This window comes from Pongo abelii, chromosome 13 (assembly GCF_028885655.2).
Source record: "Pongo abelii isolate AG06213 chromosome 13, NHGRI_mPonAbe1-v2.0_pri, whole genome shotgun sequence".
Classification (NCBI taxonomy): domain Eukaryota; kingdom Metazoa; phylum Chordata; class Mammalia; order Primates; family Hominidae; genus Pongo; species Pongo abelii.
The window spans coordinates 59,163,567-59,182,053 of NC_071998.2; the positions used below are offsets into that span (position 1 = coordinate 59,163,567).

General features: G+C 39.9%; 2 protein-coding genes and 1 pseudogene across 3 annotated transcripts in view; 2 read left to right on the plus strand and 1 right to left on the minus strand.

Annotated features, from left to right (window-relative positions):
- The window catches only part of PIP5K1B (phosphatidylinositol-4-phosphate 5-kinase type 1 beta), a 310,275-nt gene that overhangs the window by 68,368 nt on the left and 223,420 nt on the right, over positions 1 to 18,487 (plus strand). The window contains exon 1 of one of the 2 annotated variants that reach the window (XM_063714238.1): positions 10,074 to 10,172. The exons of the other annotated variant lie outside the window; for it this stretch is intronic. The gene's annotated coding sequence lies outside the window, so the exon portion shown is untranslated. Of the gene's footprint in view, positions 1 to 10,073; positions 10,173 to 18,487 lie in introns of those variants that run through there. 2 annotated transcript variants of the gene reach the window in all.
- Positions 7,525 to 10,137, plus strand: PABIR1 (PP2A Aalpha (PPP2R1A) and B55A (PPP2R2A) interacting phosphatase regulator 1). The gene has a single exon (XM_003780579.5). The coding sequence runs from the start codon at positions 7,551 to 7,553 to the stop codon at positions 8,541 to 8,543; it is 993 nt and encodes a 330-aa protein (XP_003780627.1). The 5' UTR covers positions 7,525 to 7,550; the 3' UTR covers positions 8,544 to 10,137.
- LOC100433302 (AP-3 complex subunit mu-2-like) lies at positions 15,835 to 17,171 on the minus strand (annotated as a pseudogene).

Below are 18,487 nucleotides of genomic sequence, written 5' to 3' on the forward strand. Positions count from 1 at the left end.
CAGCCGCTACTGTTGGGGATTAACAAATGGCTTGCTGCAGGGAATAGTATTCACTGATCGAGCTGCATTTTAGTTATTGACGGCCTCTCTGCCCCAGTGCCCATCTCTCTTCCCAGACACACAGATTCTGCTGGCAAAGATCTTAGAAATGTGGTTTTGCCCAATTATTCTACTCAGAAACTGTACCTGCTTGTATATGAACCTTCCAATTCACAGTTTTTAGACCACAGAAAATGTGTAGCTCTATAATACAATACAGCCTTAGGGAAGAAGATGAAGAAAGAATTTCCTTCCACAGAATCAAACTGAAAGTAAGAGAACAGAAGAAGCCTTCTGGTAAGAGTAGTGGAAAAAGGGTAGGATCATTTTGTGATCACAGCGCTGAATATGTGAAAAAAGAACTCTGTTATAGGCCCTTTACTGTTCGCAAGGCCTTTTATGGACACCATATTATTTTATCTTTACAACAAAAAGGCTGCATCCCCACTTCATAAGTGACAAAAGTGAAGCCTAGAGAGGTTGACAGACTTGCCCAAAGTCCCACTGCTGGAAGTACGATAATCCGACTCCAAGTTTGGTTCTTTCTTTGCTATGTCTTGCTGTGCACTAATACACTGAGCTCTTAAGTTTCCCAAACACCCACCCAGCTGAAAGATCCAAGTATATAAATCCAACTAGATTTGCAGCCTTTGCATGTTTTAAAGTTAACTTTATACATTATCCATAAAGCCATCAGTTCCTCCACCCCCTTGGCAAATGGATTAATCCTTCAAGGGAAGGAGAGCAGACAGACAGAAGCATTTCACCAAAGAAAGGGCTATCGATTGTACTCTTCGATTATGGCCTAGGAGGGTTTTAATGTCAAAGAGAAGGCACCAAGGAGGAACCTTGAGGTTCCTCTGAGGTTCCACTGAGGAACCAGGAGAGATATCAATCCTGTTTTCTATTCTATTCAAAAGACTTAAGGGATTAGAGACTGGGGGTTAGATGGCTATTTTAATTTAATATCTTCCTTTATAGTCCCCCATGGAAAAAACTGAACAAAGTAACTACAATCCACAATTACTTGTTTACTTGAATTGTGCTGAGGGCCTAGCCTGTAAGATTCTTCCATCAAGTCTTTGAGGCCCCTTTCTATCTGTTCACTGTCTCCATAAGAAGGATATGTCTCCGTGTTGTGATGCCTTTTCACTTTATCAAAGTTGAGAGGGCTCAGTAGCCGCTTTGTACACTTCTACCTTGATTTTCTAATCTTTGCTGTTGCTCTGAAGTTTTAAGGATTAGATTAAGCAATTTTAAGGTAGATAACATAGAGGGTGTCTGTACTTAACGGGCCCTCAATAATTATTTGCAAATTGAATGGTTGGTAAGTTTCTGAGATCATCTATTATTTTCTTTCATCAGAATAACCAAGTAAGTTCTTGGTGGCCAGAATTGTGTCCTCAAATACAATTCTTATTCTTCACATATGTTCTAACAGCCCACGCTGAGTTCCTATGATGCTACTTTAATTCTGTTCCATTTCATGAATTATTCTAGGAGGATACCACTGAGAAGGCAACAGAGCCGACTTTGCTTGAACAAAATACACAAAGCTTGCAGTTGAGAAAATAAAAGGCAATAAAATGGGCTTCATTTCCTCCTTATTGCTTTCTTAGAAGTAACTCACTTTAAGGGTACTGTGGGAACAGGGTCAAGAAAAGCTGATGGTTCTATTCTTGGCGATCTGTAACTGGCTTCAGACAAGTCTTCAGAGTTTATGTGAGGTTGCTGGAGTCTACTGGTGTTTAGGGCCCCAATGAAATGCAACTTTAGGGGTGTGTGTGTTTCTCCTTTCTCTCTACTGTCAAGCTAGCTCTCTTCCACTGATACTGTTGTGTGACAGAGAGATTTGGAAGCTCAGCATTCCAGTTTAGATTTCTGGTTAGTGTTTGAATAAGATACCTTCCTTCCAATTGAAGTACATACATTCTTATCCAATTCTGTCTTTCTTCATTTACATTCCATGCTGTTTTTGTCCATATCAACAACATTTTAAGATCTAACTTTATATAGAAACGTGTATACATTTCAAATAGTTTGATAATGTTTTCCATATGTGTACACCCATGTAAACTAGCACACATATCAGGATATAGAACATTTTCTTGTAGCCCCTTTCAGTCAGTCCTAAGGGTAACCACTATAATAGTCCCCCTCATCCAAGGGGAAACATTCCAAGACCCCAGTGGATGCCTGAAACTGCAGAAACCAAATCCTGTATGTGTATTGCTACATAGTACTAGAGCTAATTCATCCTTCCATGTTTTATGTCTGGTGCCTCTTTTGTACTTTTATCAATGTAGATTCTACTGGACATCTTCCAGAAGAGGCCAGTTTCATTGCAACTGAATTCTCACTAGGATAGTATCTTTTTTCCTTGATCAACTTCTTCAACTCTGCTAGAAATGTGGTGGCAGCTTCTTCATTGGCAGACAAAACCTCTCTAGTAAATTTTATATTTGTTATTCCAAACCTATTCCCAAATCGGTGTAACCATCACTTATTTGCAGTAAGTGGCTTGGTTTCACTCATTTCAGGTGATCCCTTGCTGAAATCTTCATATAGGCTCACTGCTTTCTGATGCAACACATTGCCATCAATTGGAATGCTTTCTGTTCATGTCTTCCACCCACAAATTTAATGCCCTTTCCATCTTCACTAAGCATTTATCACACACGGTCACCGTAACTTCTGCAATTTGAGGTGCAACAGCAAAACTAGCACATATTTCTTTTTCCTTCTTCACAACTTCATGGATAGAGGATTTGTTCTTACCACAGATCTTAGCAATCTCAGCATATTTTTTTTCACCTTTTCACTTAGAGGAAGCACTTTACAGCTTCTGTTTGGCATATTACAATTGCCAGCATCACTACTCTTGTGCTTTGGGGTCACTATTAAGTAAAATAAGAGTTACTCAAACATAAGCACTGCTACAGCAGTCAATCTGGTAACTGAGATGGCTAGTAAGTGACTAATGGGCAGGGAGCATAGACAGCATGGATGCACTGGTTGTAGGGATGATTCATGTCCCAGGTCAGATGGAGTGTGACGGCACCAGATTTCATCATGCCACTCGCTCACAGCAGCATGTAATTTAAAACTCATGAATTGTTTATTTCTGGAATTTTCCATTTAATATTTTTGGACCAACATTGGCCACAGGTTAACTGAAACTGTGGGTAGGAGGGGACTACTTATTTTGACTTCTAAGTTGGTTTTGGCTGTTTTGGGACTTCATAACACTGAAGTCATAGTGTATGTATTCTTTTGTACTTAATTTCTTTCATTCAACATTATATTGTAACTCATCCATCTTGTTGGGTAAAGAGTTCCATTGTATAATTAAACTGTTTATGGTTGAGTCTGGAGCTATTACACATAATAATAATAATGCAAGAAACATTCTTGTGCATGTCTTTTAGTAGACATATGCCCTCATTTCTCTTGGTTATATTGTCAGGAGCAGGATTCCTTAGTCGTGGGCTATAAATATATTTTCTTTTAATAGGTACAGCAAAATATTTTTCCTAAGTGGTTGTAACAGTTAACCCTAAGTTCCTATGGTTTTAGAGTGCAGTTTTTTCTGCAATATTTTTACTGTAGGTTGTTGATGCTAATTAATGTGGAACATTGAGGTATTTGCCAGCCCATCTTAGATTATATACATACACACATTTTTGTATTTTACATTCATTAAATTTGGATTCAGAGGTGGAAATTTGCCTTTTCATATATTTGGAAATTTAATAGTGAAAAATTGCCCTCAGAAATTAAAAGAAAACAATCTAATAATAATATTGTTCTAAGTGCCTACTCCCTGCTAGTCACTTTAAACATTCTAGTTCCACTTATTCCTCATTGAGATCTTATAAATTAGATATTAGATTGGGACTCTGTCCCAATTCTAGATATTGTTATGCTCATTTTTAAGCTATTTATTTATTTTAATTTTATAAGATGAAGTCTCTCTCTCTTGCCCAGGCTGGTCATGAACTCCTGGACTCAACAATGCTTCCACCTCAGCCTCCCAAAGTGCTGGGATTACAGGCGTAAGCCACCACAGCTGGCCCTAAACTATTTATTTTTAACCTAAAAATAAGTAATATTTTTTTATATATAAGTAATATTTTAAAAATCTAATATTAATCACAATAAAGTTTAACTATGGAATAGATGTCTGGTTTTGTGGCTTCAGAGTGAGAATGAATCTTGACTAAGTGTAGTATTTAATTCATGGAGTGAAACCGGAAGGGGGAAATGAGCGAGGGAGGTTCCTTGGACCCTGCCTCTGGCATTATTCATTTGCAGCTGGCTACATTGCATTTTATGGCTGCTATTTTCTCTCATTTGTCCTTGATTCCTTCGAAAGGAAGTAGTAACTCAATATATTAAACACTGCCTAGAATCCTCAGTGCTGAACATTTTAATTCTATCAAATTTTTATCAGCATATCGTTGAAAAAGAAAGAAAATCTAGGGCTTCAGTTTCTTAGGTCACATAATGGGTAGTTCCAGTAACACACCTGCATGGGTTGGAGGGCACTCTAAATAATAATAATATTCCTGATCTTTAAAACATATATCAAGGTATGGAGCTCTTAGAATCAGTGTAGAAAAGACTGTTAGACTGGATTTTCAAATAATAGAGTTCTCTTCCCTTTTAGACAAAGCTATATTAATCCATCCTTTCATTCATTATCATGCATTCACACAATGATTCAACAAGTACTTATTGAGTACAATGTGCCAGGCCCTGTTCTAGATATTAAGCATATTACAGAGGACAAAACAAAGGTCTTTCCCTTGTAGAGCTTACTTTCTCAGGAAAGAAACAGGCAAAAAAATGTATACATATATGTCATGTGGTACTCCGGAGGAAAATAAAAACAGAGTAAGGGGCATGCAAATGTAGATTTGGTGTTGAGAACTGCAATTGCTTTTTATAAGGAACAATTATGAAAGCCTCTCCGTCAGTATTAATATTTGTGCCAGGACCTGAAGGCACTGAGTCGTACACGACTCAGTCAATTCTCTGTCCCCAGCTCTACAAGGACAAGGGTAGAAACTGGGAAACTAGCTAAGATCTCTAATAGGTGTGTTCAGGCAAGAACCAAATAGCATATATGTTTTATTTTGTGGGCTCATCACCATCCTTGTGTTCTATTAGTAAAGGTAATTATTATGTTTATCCGGACATGGACGAACAGTATCTGGCACATTTGAGCCACATTGGTAATAATGTAGTAATATGCAAGTTAACCGTAATATGCTGTGGGTATTATAAATTGAGTTCTGTATTTAATGTTCTTTTGTACTTACCTAATATTAATTTTTTTGTAGACATTTCCTCCTCTCTCCTGTTTTTATTGAATAATTTGTAGCATTCTTTCAGCCACTTACAGTTGAACTTCAGTATTTGTGTCTCCTGTTCATCCTCTGCACAGCATGCTGTTAGGTTCTGTTGTTGCCTTGTCTCCCAAATCCATCTCCTCCTTCTGCCTTTCCCAACTTTGGTTTTAGACCTTTCTTTCGTCTCAGAATTAGCCATCCTTCTCTAATTCATGTGAAATTCTCTCTCTTTAATCCATGTGAAATTCAGAAAAAACAATCAGGTTTTCAAAATGAGTCCTTGATTCAAATTGGTTCAGATCTTTGTTCTTCCATGTACTGGCTGTAGTGCCTTTTGCAATTTTTGAACCTCGATCGTTCCTTTGTAAAATGAGTATAACAATATCTATGCAGTGAGGATTAAGTGGGATTATGGAGTGTTTAAAGTGCCTAGCAGGGAGTAGGCACTTAGAAAATGTTGGTTCTTTCCACCTTCTGTTCTTCTGCTTCAGATCTCTTAATTTCTACAACTCTAAATGTGCTCTTTTCCTCTCTCAGTAAATAATACTACCATCTCACCAGTTTAAATAAAACAAGCTATGAGTCCCCTTCGAATAATCTATTTCTTTCACAATCTAAATTTAATCCATCTGCAAATCCTGTTGGTTCTAACTCAACACATATCCTCAGTCTGCTTCTCCCCATTGACACTGCTACAACCCTAGTCCAAGAATCTTATCTGTACTGTTGCCATAGGTCCTGAATTCATCCTTCTGCCTCCACTCTGGTCTTCTTTCAGCCTGTTTTCCACAGAGCCTAAGTGATATTTAAAACATAAACCAGATAATATCAGTCCCCTGCTTAAAACCCTCCAGTGGCGTTTCATCATACTCAGAATGAGATCCAACTCTTACCCTCTCCTAACACTCCCGCTCTTGTGCTTCAGCGGCACTGCCCTTTTTTCTTTTTCTGCTAACTCATCAAACTCATGGCTGCCTCCGGTCTTAGCACTTGCTAATCTCTCTGCTTGGAATACTTATTCCCCAGATGTCCACGTGACTTACTGCTTCTTGTGATTTAGATCTCAGCTCTAATTGTCCCCTGACTTCTATCAGTGGTGCTCCATCACACCATCTTACTTTTCCTAAGGCTTACCACTATCTGAAAATAGCCTGCGTTTCTCTATTTTCCCCTCAGTAAGAATTAAAAGTTCATACTAGGGCCCATTTCCTAGCAGTGTTTGGCACATAGTAAGTATGCTGAAAAAAAAACCTTGACTGACTGAATAAATGAACAAATAAATATAAACTCACTTTTAATGAGATATCAAGGTTTTATATTAATTACATGAGCCAAGAATTGTGGTTTCATTTTTAAAATGTGAGGACCTACTGGTTTTCCTTTAATCCTTCATACTTCACACATATGCTTGTGCTGGAACTATGACTGTAAATCAATAGCAATACCATCCTGTTTTGGCTTTTTCCCCTAACCTAAATAGTTCTCAGATTTACTTTTCTCTCCATCTCCACTGCCACACTGTCACCTTAGTGCAAATTACCATCCTCTCTGGCCTTTTTTCTGTAAGGTTTTAATCTCCCAATATCTATTCTCCAGACTGCAGGCCAGTGAGCTTTTCAGTTGCTGTTACGCCCATGCTTGAAAACCCTTTAAGTTTTCATTGTTCTCAAGATAAAGACCAGAATGTGGTCTGGTCCACCACCTCACGTCACGCCAGCCCTCACTCTCCACTCCAGGCCACACTTTCTCCTCCCCTCCTGGTTCCCGCCTGCCACCTGGCTGGGTAGCCCTTGCTTCCCGCTTCCTGCAAAGTTCTACATCGCACCCATTTCGCCCACTTCTTCAGATTTCAGGAGATTGTTCCTTCTTCGAGGAAGCCCTCCCTGATTAGGCCAAGCGCCCCTCCACGTCATACAGCCCCACATCACCATGGGCCTCTCTTTCAGGGCTTTGTTTTATGAGTATGCACTCCAGAATATGACAATCTTATTGACGTGCGTCAGTGCGAGCTTACGCTCAATAGCTATTTGCCGAAGGAATATACGGACTAGCGGCCCGACCACTCCTCGCCCCTCCCCACCACTGCCGCGCACATATTACGCATTAAGCAGGCGCCGCGAGGACGGACATCGCGAGCGCCTGCGCGAAGGGGTACGCATGCGCAGAGGGCCCAGCCCGCTGACAGATTCTCGGTGGTGGCGGCGGCAGCGGCGGCGGCCCTGGACTGCGGGGAATGGGAATCCTAGGTCCCTGACTGAGCACCTCCCCCGCCTCCCTGCCCCCGACATGGCTCAGGAGAAGATGGAGCTAGACCTGGAGCTGCCTCCGGGTACGGGCGGGAGCCCGGCGGAGGGCAGTGGCAGCGGCGGCGGCGGGGGCCTCAGGAGGTCTAACAGCGCCCCCCTGATCCACGGCCTCAGTGACACTTCGCCGGTGTTCCAGGCCGAGGCGCCGAGCGCCAGGCGGAACAGCACAACGTTCCCGAGCCGCCACGGCCTGCTGCTACCGGCCTCCCCTGTCCGCATGCACAGCAGCCGCTTGCACCAGATCAAACAAGAAGAGGGCATGGACTTGATCAACCGAGAGACGGTCCACGAGCGGGAGGTGCAGACCGCAATGCAGATAAGCCACTCCTGGGAGGAAAGTTTCAGCCTGAGTGACAACGACGTGGAGAAATCCGCTTCCCCCAAGCGCATCGATTTCATTCCTGTGTCACCAGCACCGTCACCCACTCGGGGAATTGGGAAGCAGTGTTTTTCGCCATCCTTGCAAAGTTTTGTAAGTAGCAACGGATTGCCTCCAAGCCCTATTCCCAGCCCAACGACCCGATTTACCACCCGGAGAAGCCAGAGCCCTATCAATTGCATTAGACCAAGTGTTCTTGGACCATTGAAAAGAAAATGTGAAATGGAAACTGAGTATCAGCCAAAGAGATTTTTCCAGGGCATCACCAACATGCTTTCTTCTGACGTTGCACAGCTGTCAGATCCTGGTGTGTGTGTATCTTCGGATACCCTTGATGGAAACAGCAGCAGTGCCGGATCTTCTTGTAACTCACCAGCGAAAGTCAGCACTACCACCGACTCTCCTGTGTCACCTGCCCAAGCGGCTTCTCCATTTATTCCACTAGATGAACTTTCGTCTAAGTGATTCACTCATCCTGAGACTTCTTTTTGCAGTGGAGAGAGAGAATAATCTAGTTGGGGCAAACACTGAACTTTGTCAATTAATTTGAGGCTATTTCCTATTTGACCCCTTTTCTTTTTTGAAATTCCCTGAAATGATGTTATTCTAGAGAACTTCTATGTCAGGTTCCTTTGGATACCCTTGAATTCAGTGTAGTAATATTTTCAGACGTTTCCCCAATAAGTGTGTTGAAGCATACATCTTTACGCTGCTAATATGTCTAAATACATATGTTATCCCTTGATTTTTTTAAATAATTGAGAGCTCTATTTATTTATGGGATTATTAAGTTCTGATGAAAATATAAATGTTGACTTAATCAGCATAGTAAACTGATGTTTAAAATTCCATACTTCATGCCCACACTAATTTTTAATGTTATTTTCAGTGGTTGCCGATTTCCATTTGATGAAGAACTATACAGCTTAAAAAAAATACGTTAGTTATATCTATCTAGTGGTTATCTGTTTTACCCAGGAATTCTTGGATATTTAGTTTTCTGGGTACTGAAGTGGATGGGAGGAGGAATGATTAAAGAACAAATTATAAAAGTTTGCAACAAATCTTTTCAAATTAAGTATATAAAAGTAAACTTTTAAGAAAAACATTTTTAATGAGATTTTAATAGTAATTCTAGTCAGTCATACAACTATAACTACTATAGAGAAAATAAAAATTTTTCCTTTTTTTTTTAACCAGAAAGTGCATTTGCTTGGGTGTAATCCTAAAGTGAAATGGGACAGTGCCTTGCAGTCTTTGCCCACTGTACATACGCTAAGGCTAAGCTCTTTGTACTACTGCAAACTTAAAATTTTTCAAATGTAGGAAACGTGTGGGAAGGCTTGTTGAACTTTGGCGCACCCAGGTAAACAATACTCTCTCAATTGTTGATATACTTTAAAATATTTAGTTGTGCCTCAGTTCCAGAAATTATTGCCAAACAGGAGCCAGAGCAATTTTTGGCTACTTTTCTGCTCTGCCCATCTGTCACCTTACTGGTTTTCCCTTGTTCAGGAAGGAAGCAGCTGTTTCCTTGCCAGCAGGTCCCTTCCTCTCCATCTCCCACCAAACTAGGGCATCACTGATTAGACAAAGGTACAGTGTAACTTGGGTTTCTGACAGCAACAACAGGACTGTGAATTGTTTAACCTCTGTGGTTAAAGCTACAGCTTGAGTTGACCGCCTTGGGGTTGTCAGTTAATTAAGGGGTGATGATTTGCAAGAGAAAATTAGTGGAGAGTCACATAGGTAAATCATTATTTAACTTAGGTTTTGCTAAAGTTAGAATAGTTGAATGTTCTTTTCTTTACCTTTACAATTAAGACAAAATGTTTAATAAGAATAGCAAATTTTTTTTAATGTTATGCTTCCTTATACCTCATATATCTTCCTTAACTAGTTAGTTTGACAGAAAGAATGGCATACAAAGAGGAAAGGGGAAAAATGACTCAGAACAAGACAAAAGCTCTGACTTTTTAAAGTTATCACTTACAGAGACTTTAACAATTTTGTGGAATTTTTACAACTATGAGAATAAATGGAACTGGTCAACTCTTGACAGTTGCCTCAAGATGGAGTGAAATTGCATGGAGGGTAAGACTGTGTCCACAGGTTTAAAATTCTCTCTTCTGAGTAATAGTGTTCATGTGCTCCCATTCTCGACCTTGCTGTTCAAATTCAAACTTAAATAGCCTGACCTCTTGTTGGGTAACTTGCCCTGCCTCCAGAGGTATTTGAACTTCATTATCTTCAACACAGGAATTGTTAATCTTCTCACTTCACCTGTTCTTGCATTAGCTCAATTGATGTCATCACTGATTTCCTAAACTAGAAACCATGGAAGCATCTTTGACTTTTCCTTTTCTCTGTTGGGTTAGCTTAATCACCAAGTCCTGTCAACTTCTGAAATGAATCTCAAATTTCTTCCCTTCTCTATCTGTTGCCCCTGATTTTGCCTTAAGTTCTTGCCTAAGTGATCTCCCAGCCTGTTTTCTGTCTCCTTTTGGTTCAGTCTTTATACTGCCTCTTGAGTAATCTTTCTAAAATTTAAACTTGATATTTTTCGCCCTCTTGCTTGAAAATTTCGCTTGCTTGCCCATTTCCTACTCTTTAAGGAATGATTTCTTTAGCCTCAGGTAGAAGGACCTTTATGATCTGGCCACATTCTGAAATAGCTTCAATCCTCTCCTCATCTCTGTTCCAGTATACATCCTTCCTTCTTATTCTGCAAACATTAGACTACTTGATATTCTTTAAATATGTCATGTACTTTCATGTGCCTGTACTTTGGGATAGATTGTTCCTTCTCCCTAAAATGCCATTCCTATCCTTTTCAGGGAGGCAAATTGCACATTGAGTTTAAGTATGAAGGCAATGTATACCTGTTGATTATAAAGTATTTAAACAGTGTACATATCTGTGTGGTTTTAAAAGTCTGCTTTTAACTATGTAAAATTCATCTTCCCTTTCCACAAGTAACTTCTGTTAACAACTTGGTATATATTGTACAAGATGTGTTACTGGCATTTCCATGTATATATGTATATAAATGCAGGAAACCAACATGTCATTGACACCTCTCTTCTTTTCTTTCCCCCATATCTAATCATTCCTCAAGTCCTACTGATTTTTATCAGCTAGAATCTATCTCCTTATTTCTACCTCTATTGCCACTCTGATCCAGGCTACCAGCATTTCCCTCTTAGACGTCTGAAGCAACTTCCTAACTCCCACTTGTGCTCATCACACTCACTCTGGTTGGCTATCCATTCATTCTCCATACAGCAACTAGAGTCATTCTTTTAAATTGCGGACCTGATCCTTCCATCTCCCAGCTGAAAGCTTTTCATTTGCTTCCTGTTCTCATGAGTATGCCAAAATGTATTAATTCTGGGCTAGGAGGCCCCGAGGAATTTGGTCTTTCCCTCCTCCTCCCTCCTTTTCTGTGCTTCGCCCTCACTGGCTTGCCTTTCTTTTCCTTAAATACATCGTGTTCTCTCCTATTTTAGATCCTTTTCCCCGAAGGTATGGAAACATTATTTCTGTAAGCTTATTCTTCTATATAGATGGGAAGTTTTTAAATCAGATAAGGTTCTAAGGACATATGGACAATTTACGTTATCATAGTATTGTTCATAACTTGCATCATTATTCTGTAGACTGTAAGGGCTTACTTAGCTCGTGTAAGAATTATTCTTCAAAAAGCATTTTTAAGGTATTAGTATTGCTAATCTATAAACTTTGTGCAAGAAGTCCTAAAGTCAATAGCAACATTTATTTAAAGTACAGTTTGTCATACTTAATAAACCTCTGGTATATTTTCCTTTATTATGTTTGTTAAAAACACAGTATAAATGGGAGAAATCATTAAGGATCATTAACTCCAAGGCTACTAGATGTTAGGACCCTTAAGTGTACTTAAAAGATTGATTGTAATCAAGAATAACTTGTATCAGATTGCCTTCCAGTGATTCACATTTATTAGTTCAACCAGTTACATACCTGTAGCAAGAGACCAGTTTATTTGGCAATAAAATTGGGGAAGGAATCAAGACTTAAATGAGGAAAACAGGTCTGAGAACATTTTTTTTTTCAGGGTATATTTATAGATTAGTAGAACAATTTTGAAGATCTAACAGAGGTGGGAGTCAGGGGAATGGTTGCCAGACAATTGAACCAAGAAGATGATGAGCATTTCTTGAGTAGCACCAGAGAACAGAAGAAAGAGTTGGCCTTGGAAAGGTGGTCTGGAAACTTATTTTTCTTCTGAAACAGGAAGGAGAGTGAAAAGGCTAGGCAAAGATATCCGTAAATGTTGAATTGATTTGTTATTGCAGGGGTTTAGGAGTATGGAGGTAGGTATATGAAAAGTAGAATTTGTTTCTGATTGTGCCTATTTTCCAATTATTGAGGAATCTAAGATACATGAGGATAGGGACAGGAGATCATTTGGAAGCTTGAGTGCAGTAAAGGTTTAATGTTGCCTCTGAAAATCTAAAGGAGTAAGTTAAGGACAAGTAGAAGGCTTATTAGGCTATGTTGGATGCCAGGTTGCAGTTGGATGGCAGGCACAAGGAAGTGGGTTGGATTGCCTAGGTTTGGGAATTGGTTAAGTGGGTACTAGGTAAAGCCCAGTGTGTGAGGCAGTTAAGGGTTCTGCTGAAAGTGTAGTTTGAATGATTGGCTGAGGCATTGAGGATAAGAGAGAGGAGCAGAGGCTTATGGACTAGACCACTTTTTTCAGGGCTTTACCTTATCAGCCATGACAAAGTATAGAGAATCTGGTCTCAATGTAGGTCTCTCACTCTAGCAGTTTTGCCCACATTTTTCATGGCTGTTAGAGAATCAGGGCTGAAGGCAAGCCTTGAGTGCCACTTATTTGGTAAAAAATTGTGTCAGATTGCTCACTGTAGCCAAGACAGAGTTCTTTGTGGCTTCTGTAACTTGCCATCCAACTAAAAAAATTTTCTTAAAAGTTGAAATGACCTTTGTATAAAAAGTAATAAAATACTTGCTATGTGTCAGGGACTGTTCTAAGTGCTAAGCAAATATATCAATGCATTTAATCTATCACTATCATCTGAGGCAAGTACTATCATTATCCTCATTTTATAAATGAGGAAATGGAGACACAGAGAAGTTGAGTAACTTGCCCAGGATTCCAGAGCTGGGAGGTAGGCAGCAAATTGTGTTGGTTAGGAATATAGACAGTGGAACAGGGTGGCTGTGGTGAGGATTGAATGGGTCCGTACACAATGTGCTTACAAAGATGCTGGGCAATTAGCATCCTCGACAGATGAAACTCCTGCTTTCACACTCAGTTAACAGTACAATATCCTTCAAAGCAGGCTATCCTTTTATGAAGTGATTGTTTCTGATGTTAGCCTTTCTTATAGTGAACAGACATTTCCCTCTAACTTCCACCATTTAATTCAAGTCCACCTTTGGCAAATGCAAAACAAGCCTTATTCTTCTTTTTATAGGTGATAGCCGCCTTCTAGAAATCAGAAATACTGATCCTTCTCTAATGACTACTTCTTCCTTCCAGATTTTAGAAATCTTGAGCCATGTCTTCAGTATGCTGTCTGTGAAATAAGGCTATCATTGCGTGGCAGCCAACATTTTCACCAGATTGTGATTCCCTTATGACCATTTGCCTTCCTGGGTAGGAAGTGATAAATGGCCTGATAACGTGAGTTTTTGCCAGTAATAATAATAATGATGTGTTAATATTTCTTGAGCATTCACTATGGGTCCAGACACTATTTTTAGTGCTTTACATTTATGAGTGTTTAAAATCCTCATGACAATCCTGTGAGGCAGGTGGTATGGATTCCCATTGAAGAGATGAGAAAACCAAGGCCATTTTCTCAAGTCCCTATTACTTTCTATTTTTTTCCTTTTGAATTTAGGCCCTTTTGGTTTTTTTATTATTATTATAAACTTTTTTTTGTTATTACTTGAAGACCATTTCCCAGCTAACTTTAGCAACTTGCTTTATTTTACTAGTGCTGCTACTTCTGTTTTGAATCAAATGATAGGAAATCATTCCTTAAAACAGTATTATATTAAAGGAAGATACCAGGAAGTTTTTTTTTTTAGTAATAGGTAAAAAATTAAAGTGTATAGAAGGAAATCATGGTTCCACAGCTTTATGTATTTTTTTCCCTATAGCATTAATTTTATTCAAAGATTTAGGGGAAATTTTTTGTTTTAGAAAGAAAAGGGACTGGTAGCTAACTGTTATAAATACATGGTAGAGTAGAGTACAAAACAAAAGTCTATGAGGAAATGACCACTTACCAAGCAGCTTCAAGGAGCAACCATACCCTCCACGGTAACCATTCTCTTAAGGCGATTGATGGAAGAGTTTCCGACCAGAAGGTTGGGATTCAGTGCCACCCCAGCATGGACAAATGCAAATGTGAGATCACTCACAGCCATGTCTACCTTCATGGAAAATGAGTCGGCCCTCTCCAATACCATGACACACAACCTCTGGCTGCACTGGGGGTTATGGGACTGGCTTCTCTGAAACTCTCCTACTTTTTAGAAAATCCTGTGGAAGGATCAGGTAATAGGAGAAAGGCTGGTGAATTCTGTAAAGGGAAGTGAGTAGAATTGAGTTGGGTTAGGGAAGGAAGCATTTTAGGCAGCCACCTTGGAAAGAAGGCAGGCCACCTTCTCACTGACGATGAGACCCAAGTGCTAAAGGCCAACAACAGGCAGTGTCTGAAAACTAGTCTTGATATCATCATAGTCTTCGAGGGAAAATATGATTCTACTAGGGTTTTCATATCAATAGTGGACTCGAATTTAAGAAGTCTCCAGTCCTTTTGTAGAAGTGCAAGTGTTTCTTATATATGAGCAGAAGGATCAGAAAGAAACCAACTCTTCTTCCATCCCTCCTTAATACAGAGTTTATTTACTTTTCTTGCCAGTCTTTCTTTTAAAGATGTCTCGTAACTCTTCTTTAATTCTGTTTCCTCCTCCTTCTCCTGCATAGATCAGATCCTTAACAGGCCTTTCCTTGACCTAACATTCATTTTTCTTCCAATTTTTCTTTCTTTCCAATCTTTCTTTTTTTTTTCAGAGACAGAGTCTTGCTCTGTCACCCAGGCTGGAGTGCAGGGGTGCAATCTTGGCTCACTGCAACTTCCGCCTCCCGGGTTCAAGTGATACTCCTGCTTCAGCCTCCTGAGTAGTAGGGACTACAGGCATGTGCCACCATGCCTGGCTAGTTTTTGTATTTTTAGTAGAGATGGGGTTTCACCATGTTGGCCAGGCTGGTCTCAATCTCCTGACCTCTGGTGATCCACCCGCCTCAGCTTCCCAAAGTGCTGGGATTACAGGCTTGAGCCACCATACCCAGCCTCTTTCTAATCTTTCTACCTTGAAAAATCAACAAAGAAGTCTGTCATCAGCTTCAGATAATTAAAGCCAAGCAAGCAACAAATGTTGGTCTTTTTCAGTAGAAACCATGTTAAAAATAGTTACACAAGCATCAAGCATCTCTACCCCCATCACACACCTTGTCCTTGAGAACTGGTTTTGCTGTGTTTCAGTTCTGTCCAGTTCTCCCTGGTGACCCTTTCCTCCCTTGATTAGTTCCACAGCACTGCAGGCTAAGGAGAAAAAGGAATGTGTGGGCCCAGGAGGGGGGACCGTCCTAGGAGACAGGCTGATACTTTTTACTTTTAGATAAGAAATGAAAAAGTGTTCATGACTTTTCCCTCTGCAAACTCTCCCTTCAGGTTCAAACTTGGAACTTTCTAGCTTTGGTCATGTATTTTATGCCCTTAAAGGGTTTATACTTTTCTCCATACATATCCAGATGACCGTAAGTCCAGAAATAGCCAGCTGCTGCATCTTAACTACAGGTTAATTTTATCATATTAGAGGAAGATATCAGAAAGATTTTTTTTTTTTTTAGTAATAGGTAAAAAATTAAAGAGTATAGAAGGAAATAATGGTTACACAGAACCATGGTTCTGGTTTGGAATCTCCAACGTGAAGACCCATTATCTTCCTTAAACTTGGTAGCTTGTGGGGATTTGTTTTTCCCACATCCCAAAACAGCATCTCTGTGACTGGGCTGAACGTGTACATCCTTTGTCGTGGAGTCAGGCTCATGTTTAGGACCCCTTTGGGCATCTGGCTGGTGACTGTCACTCCCTCTGTGATCTTCCCCATTGCCTGCTTGGGTCCCACCATTATTCCAAAGCATACAAGTGAACTACTGTCTCAGAAACTGATATTATGTTTGACATACACTGGGATTGCAACCAGTTTCTGTGCACTGACAGGATAAGAGAGCAGGCGGAAATTTCCATCAAGAGGGATGAAAGAAAGGATATGCTCAGATTTCCAACACTTAAACACAAGGATGGAAGCTGACATCATCCAACCACCTGGGGTTCATGAAAGGAAGTGTAAGGTCTGGCATTCCAATCAGCTTGATACAGCATCAATCACCCCCTGGGTTTCAGCAGCAATTGTAGAACCTGATTTATCAATAATGGCATCAATCTGTTCAATCACATCAAAATAGGCCTCATTGTTGGTGTATTTCACCCCAGTACCTCGCCAAGGCACCACTGACAGTTATCCAGTGGGAAGTTGGTCACCCACATTGGTGCTTCCTGTGATGGTGTTGACAACTGTTCGAAGGATAGTGGGAGGCTTTATCAGTTCTTTGAGGATATTTGACTCGGTAGCCAGTGAGTCAGCTTGGAAACCCATTGCCAAGCGTCTCTTCTAATGCCGCATAAACCACAATCCCATTGTCCATCACTAATTCTGAACAGACTCCAAAATAATCCTGAAATGTGTCCGCTACTCAGTGAAGAAACTCTGACAAATAGAGGGGAGACCTCCTTCTGGATCACAGCCACAAAAAAAGATATTGTGGTGGTAAACACTTAAGAGACAGTGGTGAGGGATAGGGATAACTGGAGGCACACTTTCTGCCTCAGTAGCTTGCTCTTGCACCTCAAAAAAGTAATCACAAACAGAACAGTGTACCACACTTTTCCAGTGTTTCTCCAGGAAAATATCTCCAGAGGAGTTGATCAAGAAAAGTCTATAAATCATGATAGACTGTGATTGTCAGGTGAGAAAGGAAGGCCTTTTTCAGTCTGAAAGCCTCAGGACTCTGCAGATTTTCGACCCCATCTTTCAAGACCAGGCTCAGTCTTCCTCTACTGCACAAGCCTGAAGTATCCCTCCCTTGAATACCCGGCCTCACTCCTCGGAGCACCTGATGCTTGCTCCGCCTTATGAACAGGTCCCGCCCTGCTCTGCTTTACATATTTTTTAACTGACTTTATATTGAAATTTGAAATTACCAATCCCACAAATTTTAGATTTTTTTGTTTTCTTTAAATATATACGTATATATAAACAGAGCTATATTTAATTTATACAGTATCCTTGGTTGTTCCTAGATTGTCATTCCTAGGGAAACAAAGGCAAGAACCAGTTTGACCCTTCCCTCCCCTCCTTTCCCCTAAAAAACTCTAAGTTAAAACTGTGGCATTTTTTTAAAGGAAAAATGTAACACCAAGATTCAAAGAAGGATCACGCTTACCTCTTCTTTCCCTGTGAGAGGCTCTCCCCAGAGGTAGAGATTTAAATTCAGAGGAATTGAGCAATGCTTGAGAAACTTTACTTTTTAAAAACTTTTCTTCATAGAGAAATCAATTCACTGGTGAGAAAGAGGATCCAAAAAAGGAAAACCTCCCTTTGAAAACGTTCTAGAATTGGTGATTAGACTTCCAGTTTCATACTATCATGTCCCTACATTAGACATTTTGGAACAAACCATCAAAAACCACAGTTGGTTCCAAAAGGTTAGTCTTATTTTTAGAAGTTAAGTAAATATTTAGAAATCACTTCAACAGTGACTTTTAGTTCTATATGTAGCTTGTTTGTGATTTATAACAGAATAAGTTTAGGCAGATAATGTCAAATAATTGGGTCTTGTGTATGTACACCCAAACACACATGAGCACGCACACACACACATACACACATGCACGCACTCACTCACCTTTGTGGACCTTTTTCTGCATTCCTGGATCCATATTTAGCTTTCCTGCCATTTTAGATTTTCTTCTATTTTTCCCTTCGTTTTCTTAAACAGAAGCTTGGGCTTTGTAAATGATACTGAACTATGCATATACCTATGTAGGTACTATATAGATAGAAAGTGTGCTATGCTTTGATTTTGCATCAGCGGTTCAGATTTCAAGTGCTGCCCTAAGAGAGAAGTAAGTATTTGGTACTTGTACCTAGGATCTCTTTGTGCCTGATTTCTGTTTCTCCTTTTTGAATTTCTAGAATAAATACTCAGGGAGATGTAAAAAATACTCATTTACAAATTTTAATGCAACAGGACTGAAAGTAGA